The following is a 17,085-nucleotide window of genomic DNA, read 5'->3' as shown; positions in this document are numbered from 1 at the left end:
GACAGTTTTCAATTAATTTTTCTTCATGCATTTAGTGCATTTAATTTTAAAAAGGCTGATTTTATATTTTTATAAATGGAAACAATAGCAATGGTAAAGAAACCTATCTCAATAAGTCTTAATGTGTTGGCATTAGTTTAAATTTTTTTTGCCAGTTGATGTAGCCAGTTTTATTTTATAAATTGAACTAATTTACTTGCCAGTAATAAAAGTACTTTTGTGATGTAGGGTTAGCATCATTCTAAGCCTAATTGGAGCAGAATGGCATTTAATTATTCTGAGATGCAGGGCTTTAGACTACTGTTCCAAGAACACAACATTACATAAGAATTCCCCAGTCACTTAGTCAGTGAGCTGTTAATAAAGGTAGTGAAACTAGGAGCTGGAGTGGCCCATTTGGCCCTGTTACGGTTTTTTAAAATATATTCGTTCATGGATGTGTGTGTCACTGGCTGGAGCAGACTTGTTGCCCATCCCTCATTCCCTTGAGGGCAGTTAAGAATCAACCAAATTGCCATGAGTCTGGAATCACATTGAGGTCAGACCAGGTAAGTATGGCATTAAAGGGCATTGGTGAACCAAATGGGTTTTTCCCTGATAATTGGCAATGGTTTCATTGCCATAATTTCATTCATATTTCCAAACTATTATTGAATTCAAATGATCTCATTTGCCATAGTGAGATTTGAACCCAGGTCCCCAGAACATTACCTGGGTTTCTGGATTAATAGTCCAGCAATAACACCACTTTTTGATCATCCAACTGTGTACCCTGTTCCTGCCCATACCCCATAAAACTGGATCTAGTTCCTTCTTGAAAACATTCACTCTTTTTTTGGTCTCAACCACAAATGAAGCCAATTCAAGAGAAGACATTCCCAGATTAATTATGATTCCGCTGATTCAATAGTCTTAACTGGTTTGGCAGAAAGATGGTATCTGTTTTATGCCGTAGTTATGATGTCGTAGACTGGTAATTCAGGGCCTCTGGCTCATATTCTACATGTATAGAATTAAAAACTAGTCTAATGGTGACTGTACAACAATTGATAATCAAAGTTTGGGAGAAGATTTGTAGCTCGGGTGCTTGTTGTGGTTCTGTTTGCCGAGCTGGGAATTTGTGTTGCAGATGTTTCATCCCCTGTCTAGGTGACATCCTCAGTGCTTGGGAGCCTCCTGTGAAGCGCTTCTGTGATGTTTCCTCCGGCATTTGTAGTGGTTTGAATCTGCCGCTTCCGGTTGTCAGTTCCAGCTGTCCGCTGCAGTGGCCCGGTATATTTGGGTCCAGGTTGATGTGCTTATTGATTTGAATCTGTGGATGAATGCCATGCCTCTAGGAATTCCCTGGCTGTTCTCTGTTTGGCTTGTCCTATAATAGTAGTGTTGTCCCAGTCGAACTCATGTTGCTTGTCATTGGAATGTGTGGCTACTAAGGATAGCTGGTCATGTCGTTTCGTGGCTAGTTGGTGTTCATGGATGTGGACCATTAACTGTCTTCCTGTTTGTCCTGTGTAGTGTTTTGTGCAGTCCTTGCATGGGATTTTGTACATTACATTGGTTTTGCTCATGCTGGGTATCGGGTCCTTCGTCCTGGTGAGTTGTTGTCTGAGAGTGGCTGTTGGTTTGTGTGCTGTTATGAGTCCTACTGGTCGCAATAGCCTGGCTGTCAGTTCAGAAATGTTTTTGATGTATGGTAGTGTAGCTAGTCCTTTGGGTTGTGGCATGTCCTCATTTCGTTGTCTTTCCCTTAGGCATCTGTTGATGAAATTACAGGGGTGTCCATTTTTGGTGAATACATTGTATAGGTGTTTAGATTAGATTAGATTACTTACAGTGTGGAAACAGGCTCTTCAGCCCAACAAGTCCACACCGCCCCGCCGAAGCGCAACCCACCCATACCCCTACATCTACCCCTTACCTAACACTACGGGCTATTTAGCATGGCCAATTCACCTGGCCTGCACATCTTTGGACTGTGGGAGGAAACCGGAGCACCCGGAGGAAACCCATGCAGACACGGGGAGAATGTGCAAACTCCACACAGTCAGTCACCTGAGGCGGGAATTGAACTCTGGTCTCTGGCGCTGTGAGGCAGCAGTGCTAATTCTTCCTCTTTTTGCAGTTCTGGTGTACTACAGTGTGTTGTGGCCCTTTTGAACAGTGTCTTGATGCAACTTCTTTTGTGTGTGTTGGGGTGGTTGCTTTTGTAGTTTAGGACTTGGTCTGTGTGTGTGTGGCTTTCCTGTATACCTTTGTGGTGAATTCTCCATTCGGTGTTCTCTGTACCATCACATCTAGGAATGGGAGTTGGTTGTCCTTTTCTTCATCTCTAGTGAGTCAGATTCCTGTGAGTGTGGCGTTGATGATCCGGTATGTGTTCTCTAGTTCTGTGTTTTTAATAATTACAAAGGTATCATCTACATATCTGACCCAGAGTTTGGGTTGAATTTGCAGTAAGACTGTTTGTTCTAACCTTTGTATTACCACTTCTGCTATGAGTCCAGAGATGGGTGAGCCCATGGGTGTGCCATTGATTTGTTCATATATTTGGTTGTTGAATGTGAAGTGTGTTGTGAGGCACAGGTCCAGTAGTTTGAGTATGCCGTCTTTGTTGATAGGTTCCCCTTCTTGTTGTCTGTTCTGTATGTCCAGCAGGTTGGCTGTTGTTTCTCTGGCTAGGGTTTTGTCGATAGAGGTGAACAATGCCGTTACATCGAATGAGACCATAGTTTCTTCCTTGTCTGTGTGTATATTTCTGATGATGTCCAAGAATTCCTGTGTTGACTGTATAGAGTGTCTGGATCTGCTGATCAGGTGTTTCAGTTTCTGCTGTAGTTCTTTAGCCAGTTTGTGTGATGGTGTCCCTGGAGTGATAGAGCTGAAAATGTGTTGCTGGAAAAGCGCAGCAGGTCAGGCAGCATCCAAGGAGCGGGAGAATCGACGTTTCCGGCATGAGCCCTTCTTCAGGAAATCATGCCCAAAACATCAATTCTCCTGCTCCTTGGATGCTGCCTGACCTGCTGCGCTTTTCCAGCAACACATATTTTCAGTTCTGATCTCCAGCATCTGCAGTCCTCACTTTCTCCTCCCTGGTAGTGATACTTTGGGTCTGAGTGGGATGTGTGGTTTGTGCACTTTAGGTAGTCCATAGAATCTGGGGGTGTTGTTGCTTTCAGGTTTCATCCTCTGTAGGTCAAACCTGGTTATCTGTCCTTTTTTTTGTAGCTTCCTCAGTGTGTTGTTTATCGTATTGGTGAGCTGTGGGGTGGGGTCAAACTCCCTCTTTTGGTAGGTCTTGGTATCTGCAAGTAGTTGTTGTGCTTTTTGGATGTACTCTGCTTTGTCCAGGACGACCGTCATTCTGCCTTTGTCTGCTGGTAGTATGATTATGTTCTTATCGTTTCTTAGTGATTTTAGTGCTTCCCTCTGTTTGGTGTTGAGGTTACATGTTTATCTTTTCCTTGTTATCAGAGGTACGATACTTTGTCTCACTGTTTGTTGTGTCTCTTCTGTCAGTCCATTGTTCCTGAGTGTGCATCCTAGTGCTGCCAGGAAGTCTGCTGTCTTGGCGTCCCTGTGGTTGTGGTTGAGTCCCTTGGCCAGTATTGTTCTTTCCATGTCTGCGAGCTGTCTGTGGGAGAGGTTTCTAATCCAGGAGTGTGTTGTGTGTTAGTTTGGCCATTTTTTTCTTTTAGTGCTGTTTTTTTTTTTGCAGTATGTGGTCCTGTTCTGTACTATGGTGATGGCCTGTTCTATGGTCAAGGTCCATTCCTGATTGGTGGTTTTTGAAATTAACGATTTTTGGCGCGCAATTTCTTGTCTGTATTTGTGTTGTCTGTTGTATGCATCTGTAATCATTACCTGGATCATCCTGAATCCATTCTGTCTGGCTGTGTCCCTGGCTTGTGGGTTGTTGACTGATGGTCTGTATCTGACACATGGTGGAAGGATTCGATTCTTTCGGCATTCGTGCAGGAACCGGAGTTGTTCATATGTGGCGCTTAGGCGGTTGGCACAGGATTCCCATTTCCTGGCTTGTCTTAGCGTCTCTCGCCCGTAGGTGTTCAAAGTTTGGGAGAAGATTTGTAGCTCGGCTGCTCGTTGTTGTGGCTCTGTTCGCCGAGCTGGGAATTTGTGTTGCAGACGTTTCGTCTCCTGTCTAGGTGACATCCTCCTGTGAAGCGCTTCTGTGATGTTTCCTCCGGCATTTATAGTGATTTGTCCCTGCTGCTTCCGGTGTCAGTTCAAGGCACACCCATGGGCTCACCCATCTCTGGACTCATAGCAGAAGCGGTAATACAAAGGTTAGAACAGTCTTACTGCAAATTCAACCCAAACTCTGGGTCAGATATGTAGATGATACCTTTGTAATTATTAAAAACACAGAAATAGAGAACACACACCGGATCATCAACGCCACACTCACAAGAATCCGATTCACTAGAGATGAAGAAAAGGACAACCAACTCCCATTCCTAGACGTGATGGTACAGAGAACACCGAATGGAGAATTCACCACAAAGGTATACAGGAAAGCCACACACACACAGACCAAGTCCTAAACTACGAAAGCAACCACCCCAACACACACAAAAGAAGTTGCATCAAGACACTGTTCAAAAGGGCCACAACACACTGTAGTACACCAGAACTGCAAAAAGAGGAAGAAGAACACCTAAACAATGTATTCACCAAAAACGGATACCCCCGCAATTTCATCAACAGATGCCTAAGGGAAAGACAACAGAACGCCGACATGCCACAACCCAAAGGACTAGCCACACTACCATACATCAAAAACATTTCTGAACTGACAGCCAGACTATTGCGGCCACGAGGACTCATAACAGCACACAAACCAACAGCCACTCTCAGACAACAACTCACCAGGACGAAGGACCCGATACCCAGCATGAGCAAAACCAATGTAGTGTACAAAATCCCATGCAAGGACTGCACAAAACACTACATAGGACAAACAGGAAGACAGCTAACGGTCCGCGTCCGTGAACACCATCTAGCCACGAAACGACATGACCAGCTATCCTTAGTAGCCACACACTCCAGTGACAAGCAACATGAGTTCGACTGGGACAACACTACTATTATAGGACAAGCCAAACAGAGAACAGCCAGGGAATTCCTAGAGGCATGGCATTCATCCACAGATTCAATCAATAAGCACATCAACCTGGACCCAATAGACCGTCCACTGCAGCGGACAGCTGGAACTGACAACCGGAAGCGGCAGATTCAAATCACTACAAATGCCGGAGGAAACATCACAGAAGTGCTTCACAGGAGGCTCCCAAGCACTGAGGATGTCACCTAGACAGGGGATGAAACATCTGCAGCAGAAATTCTCAGCTCAGTGAACAGAACCACAACAACCATTGATAATTGCCATAAAAACCCCTCTGGTTCATTAGTGTCCTTTTTTAGGGAAGAAAATCTGCTATCCTTGGTTTGGATGACTTATGTCCAAGTATGAACATAACAAATGAGTTGAGTTTTTGGGCGATGGGTTGAAGATCATCTGTAGACCTAATCCCATCAGCAACCACGACGTCTGAAGAGAATGGGCAATAATTTGTGAATAACAGGATGAAACCACCAAAGACCATTGCAGTAAACTTTAAAAGAGATCTACCTTTGACTTTTATTCTTATAGAGTCATAGAGGTCTATAGTATGGAAATAAGCCCTTCTGCCCAACTTGCTCATGCTACCCAGTTTTCACAATTAAACTTGTTCCATTTGTCTGCATTTGGTACATATCCCTCCATACCTATCCCATTCATTTACCTACCTGAACGTTTCTTAAATTGAAATTGTACTCGCTTTCAACACTACCTCTGGCAGCCCATTCCAGAGACTCAACATTGTGCAGAAAAAAATTGTCCCTCTGGACCCGTTTGTATCTCTCTTCTCTCAATTTAAACCTATGCCCTCTAGCTTTAGATTTCTGTTCCATGGGAGAAAAGCTGTTGGCTATCAACCTCACCTCTGCCTCTCCTGATTTTATAGACCTCTAAAAGGTCACTCCTCAGTTTCATCTGCTCCAGAGAAAAAAATGCTAGCCTAGTATAGGAGTTGTATGGAATGAACTTGGAGTTGGAGGAAGTGGTGGAGGCTGGTGCAATTACAGCATTTAAAAGGCATCTGGATGAGTACATGAATAGGAGGGGCTTCAAGGGATATGGGCCAAATACTGGCAAACGGGACTAGATTAGTTTAGCATATCTAACCCTAACGAGTGGACGAGTTCGACCAAAGGGTCTGTTTCCATGCTGTATGTCTCTATGACTCTTTGACTCTGTTCGACGTCTTCTTTTAACTTGAACCTTCTCGTCCAGGTATATCTTAGTAAATCTTTTCTGCACTTGTTCTAGTTTAATAATATTGTTTCTATAGTAGGGTGACCAGACCTGCATGTAGCACTCCAAATAGCTGCAACAAGACATCCCAAATCCTGTACTCAATGCTCTGACCAATGAAAGTAAACTTCCCAAAAGCTACCTTTGCCCTGTCTACCTGGGACTCCAAGGAGTTATGAATCTGTCCCCCTAGATCTTTGTTCTATAACATGACCATGCAACTTGCTGAAAGTCTCTAATAACAGAAATATTGTCCTACGGCATTGTGGTATTAGCTAAATGACTGCTGCTAAATATCTCGATATTGCAACCATGTTTTCTTGTTACCAATTAAGTTGCACCTCATGCAGCATGTTTTGAGAGCATCCCTTGGTGGAGTAACTCAATAGATATTGTCATGGCACTCTAAAGTCTCGTTGAGTTGAGCCCCCAACCCTCCATACTTTAACGTCCCACATGGATTGATTTAATTGATGAAATGATCCAGAACAGCTGCTGAAAATCAGTCTTCTAGCTGTATGCACTTTTTGGTTATCTCTTTGTCAAATCTCTGATCGTTGTCTTCATTCCTTTCTGCTAAAGTCACTGTTTGTTAATCTTTTTCTAAGTAAGGTTCTCCAAATAGTACAAGTTTTCTTTTTAATTGCCTTTGTAATTTGGAGCCCACTAGCAAGCTATGGTTTGTTACTGTGACATTTTTGAGTCATTGTTACCAGGGTTACTATTGATTGCCTTTTGACAGTATTGCTTGCTGTAGTGTAAGTTATTCCATTGTCTTTAATGTGGAATTCAATTTAATTTGAGTTTTGTAGTGCAGAATAGGCCCTTTGGTCCGACAAGTCTGCACTGATAAAACAAAACTCATCACCTATCGACCATAAAACCAATTTCTATCCCTTGGCCTATAACCTTGACATTTCAAGTACTGATCCAAGTACCTTTTTAAAGGTTGAGGTTTCACTACAACCCACCAAGGCAATGCATTTCTTTACCTTAAGATTATGCTGCCTCATTATTGACCCTTCAAAGGGGGACAACAGCTTCCTGTTCATCCTATCTATGAGCCATATAAGGTTGTGAGGGGCAATCCCAGATTCCCACTTCAGCTTCCTGTGCTCAGAAGAAAACAACTTCAGCCTATTCAGCCTCTCATGGCTAAACTGCTCCAAACTAGGCAGCATCCTGATGAATCTCCTTTGTGCCCCCTCCAGTGCAATGACATCCTTCCTGTAGTGTGCAACCAGGACTGCGCACAGTACCCCAGCTGTGGCCTAAATACAGTTAAGTACAGCTCCAACATAATTTCCCTGATCTTATAATTGATAAAGGCAAGTGTTCCGCATGTCACCTTAACACCCTGTTAACCAGTCTGCTGCCTTCAGGGATTTGTGGCCAAGCACTCCAAGATTTTTCTGTTTCTCTGAACTTCCTTGTGTCCTGCCATTAACTGAGTACTTCCCTGTCTTGTTACTTCCAAAGTGCATCACCTTGCTACTATGAGGATCAAATTTCATTTTCCACTGATTTGCCCATCTCACCAACCCATCTATATCCTCCTGTAATCTCAGACCACCTTCCTCACTATTAAACATCCAGCCAATTGTCATGTCATCCACAAACTTACTTATCAGCCCCTGACATTCTCATCTAAATTGTTTATCACAAACAATAAGGGACCCAGCACTGATCCCAGTGGTATAGCACAGAACACCTGTTACCAGTCACATCAACAGCCATCTGCTACCTCCCTCTGTTTCCTACCTCTAAGCCAATTTCTGATCCAACTTGCCAACTTGCATCCTGGATCCCGGGTGCTTTTAGCTTTCTATCTGTTCCCCATGTGATATCTTGTCAAAGACTTTACTCCAAACCATTTAAGCTGCATGACCTGCTCTACTCTCATCTGCACACCTGATCACCACTTCAAAAATGAATCAAATATGTTAGGCATACCCCCCCCCCCCCCCCCCCCCCCGCCAAAAAAAAGCTCTTATAAAACAATGCTGACTATATCTGGTCAAACCTTGCCTCTCCAAGTGAAGATTAATTCTCTCTTCTAGAATGTTTGGTAGTTTCCCTTCTAATGATGAGACTTTGTGGTAATTCCCTGGATTATACACACCATCTTGCTGAAAAGTGGAACATATGAGCTGTCCTCTGCCTTCTCAGTGACTAGAGAGGAATTAAAAATCTCTGCAATTTCTTCCTTCTCCTCCCATAGCTGGGATGCAGCTCATCTAGAACTGGTGATTTGTCCACTTTTACATCTGCCAAAACCCCCAATGCCTCTTCACTCCCTGCATCAATCTGCTCAGTCTCTCTCCCAAAACTCTGTACTTGGGTTGTGCTTCTCCCAAGTGAGGACAGGTATGAAGTGCTCACTGAAATGTCCCCCATCAACCACCTTGATCACCTGTTTGGCTTCATTCCCAGAGTTTGATATAGCACTGTGCGAGCCCTTGTAGGACCTTCTATAGATTGGCATAAAAAGCTCTGCTGAATATATATTTGCCCCTCTAAACCCTTTACACTATGACTATTGCAGTTTATGTTGGGGAAATTGCAATTCCATATAATTACCCCATTACTATTACTACCTCATTACTCCTCCACTGCGGCTGACCACTTGCAAAAATAATAAATAGTTTGTGTAAAAATCTAGAATGGTAAAGCTTGTTCATATTATACATACATGAAAATATTCTTTTGTTTTTGAAAGTGATGATGTTTGCAAAGCTTACAAAAGTGTTGGTTTCTTTCCGCAGAAAAATTGAGATTGTTCAGTTTGCTAGTCGAACGCGTCAACTCTTTGTCCGTCTGCTCGCACTGGTAAAATGGGCAAGCAATGCTGGAAAGGTGGAAAAATGTGCGGTAAGAATGGAAAGATTCATGAATATATTACTAGATTGATGTTTATCTGAATGAAAAAGTAACAGATTTTAAACTTTTTTGCTTGGAAGTATCCAACATGTTTTTAATCACTGGTGTCATTTGACCCCCATCTCAAAGCAAAGCTGCTAGAATTTCTACATTTTACTGAGGAGATTTTGTGTGAGTGATATTAAGAACATACTGTCCCTAAAAGGGAACTTAAAAATTATCACTCCAGACTTATGGAAAGGGATTTGAGAGACAACATTTTCATAGAGAGGGTGGTGTGTGTATGAAATGAGCTGCCAGAGCAAGTTGTGGAGGCAATTACAACATTTTAAAAGCATCTGGATAGATACATGAATAGGAAGGATTCAGAGGGTTATGGGCATAATGTTGGCAAATGGGTCTAGATTAATTTAGAATATCTGGTCGGCTTGGATGAATTGACTGAAGGGTCTGTTTCCATGTTCTATGACCTCTAATTTTGCATACAAGTCATGTTAAGTGGAACCAACACAACTTGCCAGTGCAGAGCCTTGCTCGGCTTCCTCCTGAAACACCACTTGAATTTTAAGAGAATTCACTTGCCAATCCCACAAGCTGTTTGGAAAGAATCATTGCTCCAAAAAAAAGCACATTCCCAGCAGTGAGGCAGTTTGCTTGAGTAGTTGTCGAAAGTGTCTTGGTATCAGTTTACTGCTGGTTAAGATATTGAGTGATGTAATGGGGTGACTTGCCTTCAAACCTCAACACCAGGCAAACCAATGTGGAGACTTCAAAAACCAGATTTCTTTTCTCCCTCACTCCCAAGAGGTTAGTTCTTAGTGGGTAACTGAACAATTGCTGAACATTTTAAGGCTTTCCTCTGTAGATGTTGGGTACCAGAAACATCCAGTGTACAATTAAATAACACTGATCACAGGTGAAATATATTGATAGCACCTTTAAAAGGATGAAAGCTGGTCATTTTCCTGCAACCTTACCTTTTTATATAGCATTGTTTTCAACTACACCGTCCTGAAACCAATTAAATACTTCTGAAGTATGGTCACTGCTGTTACTTCGGTGACCTGCTCCCATTATGTCTCCTGTTTAGACAACTAACAAACTCCAGTTCCACTTGTTTTAAATTTCTTAGTTTAGATTATTTGGGGAACTCAATTAATCTTGTTTCTGGGTGACTTTAGCTGTCACTAGATTGAAAGGCACAAACCTGGAGAGTAGCTCCTTATTTCATTTTTGTTGTTTTGCAATGTTATTGTATGGTTTGATTGCCCTGTCCACAACATTATTAATTCTTCTTTCTTCTTGCATGTAGATGATATCAAATTTCTTAGATCAGCAGGCATTCATCTTTGTGGACACTGCTGATCGAATGGCATCATTAGCAAGAGATGCTTTGGTACATGCACGCCTGCCAAGTTTTGCAATTCCATTTGCTATTGATGTTCTAACAACAGGGTCGTATCCTCGCCTGCCCACTTGTATTCGGGTGAGCTACTGGCCTGAGCTCATAAGATCAGGATTGTTACGTATTTATTACAGTGAAGTTCTGTCTGTAATTTGTTTATTTCAAACTCTGATTTTCCACAAATTAACTGACTCAACTTTTTTAAGGTGTTAGTAGCTTATCAGTTAAGGATGTTGTTAACTAGATTGCACATTTTCACCTGACTTCAGAATAATGAAGACTTTTGACTAAAAAGGGAGAAACTGTTTTCACTGATCAGTAAGTTTGTAACAAAGGATATAAGTTCTAGTTCTCATTAAAATATTAACCGGTGATATTAGGAATTTTTTTTCTATGTATTTTTGTACATGAAATGCCCTACCAGGGCATCAGTGAAGGCAGATTTTAACAGAGAAATACATTAATAGATAAAAGGAAAGAAAAATGCATTTGAGAATAGGATAAAAAAATGGGCTGAAGTTAAAGACACTGGGCAATATAGTAATCATTTCACTATTGGAGTAAATAAAAGTCCAGCCTTCTGTGGGACTCACCTATGAAGCAAAGTTAATGCGCAATGTATATTTTGACTGAAGTAATTTTTTTTAACATGGATGTACGGAGAGAAACAGCATTTTCATTAAACTAACTAGGTTCACAATTGTAATAATTGTGAGCATCAGACTTGCAAACACAACAATCTGATTCTTTGCATTTGCAATTGATGTTCAACACAATGGCTTCTAAATAAATCATGACGGATAGTTCTGAAATTTGTAATGCTCGCATTGTCAACAGGATAAGATCATTCCTCCAAATCCAATTACAAAAAGTGAGAAACAATCCACACTTCATCAGCTTAATCAGATTCTGAGACATCGACTGGTGACAACAGACCTTCCTCCACAGCTGGCAAACCTTACTGTTGGTAAGAATTTTGTACAGTTTGGTTTCAGTTAAGTTTATGTAAGTTCCATGTAAGACCCATTATTGCAGGAACCTGTAGCTGTCACTGTTTAAATCCTTAAACTTTTAACTTTTGCTTTCTGTGAACGGAACTGCCGTTGAAAAATATGGTGTCACCATCATTGTTGTTTCACATGGGATGAGTTTGGGTTTAAGAAAGCTTCTATTTGCAACCTGATAGTGAGAGTTCAGTACATGTTGTAGTCAGGTGTGAGTTAGGAAGTGTTCTTCTAAAATTTCAAATTCTGAACTTAAAATATTTGTACTTTCTGCAAAGCCAATGGACGTGTGAAATTCCGTGTTGAAGGTGAATTTGAAGCCACACTTACAGTGATGGGTGATGATCCTGAAATACCCTGGCGACTACTCAAACTGGAAATACTAGTTGAAGATAAGGAAACAGGAGGTAATTTGTGGGCTAGCATGAGTTAATAATTTATGTTCAAAGTAATCTGTCAATTACTACTTTATACTAAAATATGATCTGGGCCAATATAACTTCTTGATGAATCCTGAGAACTTTCACCTTCTTAATAAGGAATGGCACTTCTCCATTTCAGTGAGCTTGGACTTTCAGCTGCTCTCCTAGACAACATACCAGCTCATGAAATAATGAATTTTATACACAAGAGCCAATACAATACCATGAGAAATGACTGTAAAACATTCTTTGTTTGAGCATATCTGCTTGAAAGCATCCTATGCTACACTTCAGCAGCCTACCTCTGTGGTTTGGATTTTGTCAAACGAAACATCATCCCAGTCTTGTATTTCCTAGTTGGTACTGGCTTGGTTGCTAATTCCAGTATTTCCTTTGTAAGCAATCATTCTATTTCTGTTTCTGTATAAACATCTACAATGTTTATAATCTGTAAAATATATGTTTTTAAGTATTTTTCCTAGGCATGTTCTACTGATTTTCAAATTTTTATCATATCACTTAAACACTAAGCTCAATGACTGAAAACTTATTCATGATTTATGTTCATATGATAGTATGTAGATGTACTGAGATAAATGAACAGGTATTTGATTTCTATTGTTTGAGTTTAAAGGTTTTATGTCTTTTGCTAAACATTATATGTCATTGATTAGCTGGGAACTTGTTTAGCAGATCAATACACGTTGAATTAGGCAAGAAAAGACAGATATACAAGGATGTTATTGTAAATCTATAGTTTAACTCATCAATTTCTGCCTCTCCTTTCTAGTGCCTTTCACTGTTCAGTAGCCAACTCCACACTAGGGAAACTTTTCTTTTTGTTAATTTATCTGGCTCAGGCAGTTATGACACACCTTAGTGGCAGGTGGGACTTGAACTCCAATCTTCTGGCCTAGAGATACAAAACCATAAGGCCCTTGAGAAAGAACCCAGCCTTCTTTTAAAATAACCTAGCCTTTTTTAAAAAAATACCTACCACTATAATAACTGAACACTCAATTAAAGGGGCAGAAGAACACAGCTCTTATTTTTTTAAATCAATCTCTTGTGTGTTATGTTACACACCCCTCTGGAGCAGATAGAACTTGAGTCTGGGCTTCTAGGCTTAGAGTTAGGTACAGCATAAGACGTAGGAGCAGAATTTGGCCATTCAGCCCATTAAGTCTGCTTTGCTATGGTTTAGTGAGATTGTGGCTGATCTGATTATTCTCAACTCCACTTTCCAGCCTTTACCCCATAACCTGATTCCCGTACTGAAAATGGTTGGTTCTGCTCTAACACGTTTCTTCAACTTGAATTGGCTTTAATATGATAGAAGAATTTAGCCTGTTATTTGTAGAATGTGAACTTTGCTTACCTGTATTGGCTCTCACGCGATTCCGGCCCCATTAATTTAAACAAAGTGGCTATTGCACGATTTTCTTAACACGAGATCGCACGAGAACAGAACCATCGCATTATATCAGAACCGACTATAAATATCTGTCTATTTCAGCCTGGAATATATTAACCCAGCTTTGGCAGTTCTTTGCAGTGAAGAGACTGCAGAATCACTGCTTTTTGAGAGATGGAAATCCTCATTACTGTCTTATTTGAGATGATGCACTCTGGTCCTTGACTCTCCAACAATGTGAAACAACTTTCCACATCTATCTCGTCAAGTCCCCTAAGAATCTTGTATGCTTCAATAAGGTTATCTCTTATTCTTCTAATTCCAATGAGTACCGGTCAAGCCTACTCAACCTTTTTTCACAACACATTCCCCCCATACTTGGTATCAGCTTGGTAACTGTCTCTGGATTGCCCTAGTGCTAACATATCTTTCCTTAGAAAGGTGGCACAACTCCAGTTGTGTTCTGACGAAAGCCTTGTATAATTTTAGCAAAATCTTCCTGCTTTTATACTTCATTCCGAATGCCTTCCCTATTAACCGCTGAACTTGGATGCTAGCTTTTTGTGATTCATCGATTAGGACATCCAAATCCCTCTGTTCTGTAACTTTCTGCAGTCTTTCTCAATTTAAATAATATTCAGCCTGTTTATTCTTTCTGCCAAAGTTATGGGCAGCATGGTGGCACAGTGGTTAGCACTGCTGCCTCACAGCGCCAGAGACCCGGGTTCAATGCCCGCCTCAGGCGACTGACTGTGTGGAGTTTGCACGTTCTCCCCATGTCTGCGTGGGTTTCCTCCGGGTGCTCCGGTTTCCTCCCACAGTCCAAAGATGTGCAGGTCAGGTGAATTGGCTATGCAAAATTGCCCGTAGTGTTAGGTAAGGGGTAAATGTAGGGTATGGGTGGGTTGCGCTTCGGTGGGTCGGTGTGGACTTGTTGGGCTGAAGGGCCTGTTTTCACACTGTAATGTAATGTAATCTAATCTAAAACCTCACATTTTCACAGATTATATTCCATCTGCAAAGTTTTTGCCCACACAGTAAACCTGTCTACCTTACTCTGCAGACTACATCATCCTCACCACTTGCCTTCTTATCTATTTTTACATCACCTGCAAATTTGAGGATCATACATTCACAGACTTTTTCCAAGTCATTAATATATATTGGAAATAATTGTGGCCCTGGCTTTGATCCCTGTGGCACACCATTTGTTACACTTCTGCAACAGAGCCCTCAAGCACCCAGCTCTTACTTTATATTTTGAGAACATAACGTGAAATCGCTTAATTACCTAACTAACCACATAACAAATGGAAACTACCTGAGACAGTGTCACAGAGCCCAGCCCTTGATTTTTCTAATTAATGTGTTCAGACATGTTATAACATATATTTGGGCCAGTTGGGATTTGAACCCCACCTTCTCAGCCCAGACATAGAAACATGAGACTACTTACAAAAGCTCTTAACTTCTGTCTGAAAAGCCACTGCAAACTCACCCAAATGCCTACTGCATCTGGTATTTGCCAGGCAGTCTCCCAAATATTAACCAGGCTTGATCCGCCTCGTTGCTGACCACAGATGAGTTTGGGTGTTTACAGTCCACTATGGTTGTAAGAGTGTGCATCTTTTTTTTTAAAGCCAGGAATTGACAAGCTTGTCCACTGGGTCAGTGCAACAATAACAAAAATAAAAGCCCTATTGTTTAAACATTTTCAATCAACCTGTCCAGATATATTCTGACACATATCTGGGGCAGGTGGGACTTGAATCTGGACCTTCTGACCCAGAAGTAGGGACACTCCCACTGTGCCACAAGAGCCTTAATCATTATCTCTTAGATATTTTCTCATCAATCTGTTAAAATATGTTACTGCACAATCCTGGAGCAGGTGAGTGTTGAGTATGGGGAATCTAGGAGTACCACCACATTGCCACAAGTATCCTAATCTCTTCATTTTAACCAACCTGTTCAGAGATGTTATGACTCAGCTCCAAAACAGTTAGGACTTGCATCCATGTCACCTGGTTCAGAGGCAAGGACACTGCCACTGCACCACAAGAGCCCTTCTTCCATTATGCATCACCTGCTATCAGTCAGCTCTGCAGTTTGTTTAAGCTGCACTTCGAACTCTGACAGACTTCCTTTTAAAGATATGATTGCATTTATACAAGTACGTAAGGGATGAAAAATGTCATTTCAGATTTCCACTATTACCTTGTGAGACATCCTTCTAGAAATTTCAACAGTTATTCTGTAGAGGCATTTCTCAGAATGAAACAGTTGATAATTGATGATGATATCTACCCACCTAAGCTGAGAGATTTCTTTTTTTTTCTTCTGCTTTAAATTGGTAATATCCTCACCATTTTCTCACATTTCTGTAAAAACTGGTCTGTGACTGTAAGTACATTATCCCAGAAAAGCCAAGTATCTATGTAACATTCTATATTTTGAGTCCCTTTTACATGTTGCATTTCCTTCATGGTCTTCAACAAATAGAACATTATATCAACAACATCAAAAGTCAGAATTGGAACAGCTGTTGGTACTTTTCCCCAGTCGTCTTTATTACCTTAGCTTCCCTTGCCAAGAGACAATTTTTCCCATTTTCTCCCACAAGGAAAATTTCAAATCCTCCTGCATTGGAAATTCCATTGCCATAACTTTTGTGTGAGGTGACCAGTGGGACTTGAACCTGGGTCTTCTGGCTCAGAAGCAGTGATACTGCCACTGCAACACAAGAGCCTTAATACATAAGCTGTTTCTTATTTTCTAATCAAACTGTTCAGTAATGTTATTCCACACTTTTGAAACAGCTGGGTCTTAAATCCAGGCTCCAGAGTTAAGGGCATTACCATTGTGCCACAATTAACCTGATCAGAGATATTACTGCACATCACAGGGGCAGGTTGAACTTGAATCCAGGCCTCCTGGTCCAGAGGCAAGTACATTAACACCATACCATAACAGCGCCCTCCAAGGCTGCTGTGATGTTTTCTAAGCTGCCTGTTCAGTGATGTTGTTATGTACCTTTGAAGCAAGTGGGACTTGAGCCTATATTTCCTGGTTTAGAGATAGGGACATTACCCCTGCACCATAAGAACCCTGAATACGTAAGCTGTTAGTCCAATGAGTATTACCTTTTGATCAACTCTGGAGCTTAAACATTTGACCCTTTTGAGGTATCTGCATTTCTGATGCTAATAAATTGACTGTACTTTGTTATTATTCAAGAATATTACACAAAGTTAGAAATTGAACGAACCATGAAGAAAAAGTACATAATTTGAATTTCGTACGTATCTCGAAGTATGTTTTTCTTGTAACTTTGAAAACTTCAGATTGAGCTTTTTATATTAATGCTCATGATGGCTTAGTAGTTTCTAATGTGTCTGAAACTGTTATTTCAGATGGTCGTGCTTTGGTTCATAGTATGCAGATCAATTTCATCCATCGACTGGTACAGTCCAGACTCTTTGCTGATGTGAAGCCTCTGCAAGATATGTACAACTGTTTACGTATCCAACTTCTTAATAGTATACAATCTTAGCAATTTTTAAGCCGAACTTTTGTTAAATTCT

The 17,085-nt window shown here is 41.0% G+C and overlaps 1 protein-coding gene across 1 annotated transcript in view; it reads left to right on the top strand.

Annotated features, from left to right (window-relative positions):
- med14 (mediator complex subunit 14) overlaps positions 1-17,085 on the top strand; it is a 101,794-nt gene that overhangs the window by 8,620 nt on the left and 76,089 nt on the right. Inside the window, exons 3-7 of the mRNA XM_072585143.1 lie at positions 9,142-9,247; positions 10,569-10,742; positions 11,499-11,628; positions 11,944-12,072; positions 16,915-17,022. Coding sequence (XP_072441244.1) covers positions 9,142-9,247; positions 10,569-10,742; positions 11,499-11,628; positions 11,944-12,072; positions 16,915-17,022 — 647 coding nt within the window. The remainder of the gene's footprint in view (positions 1-9,141; positions 9,248-10,568; positions 10,743-11,498; positions 11,629-11,943; positions 12,073-16,914; positions 17,023-17,085) is intronic.

This window comes from Chiloscyllium punctatum, chromosome 15, assembly GCF_047496795.1.
Source record: "Chiloscyllium punctatum isolate Juve2018m chromosome 15, sChiPun1.3, whole genome shotgun sequence".
NCBI lineage: Eukaryota > Metazoa > Chordata > Chondrichthyes > Orectolobiformes > Hemiscylliidae > Chiloscyllium > Chiloscyllium punctatum.
This window is presented reverse-complemented; position numbering and strand designations above follow the sequence as displayed.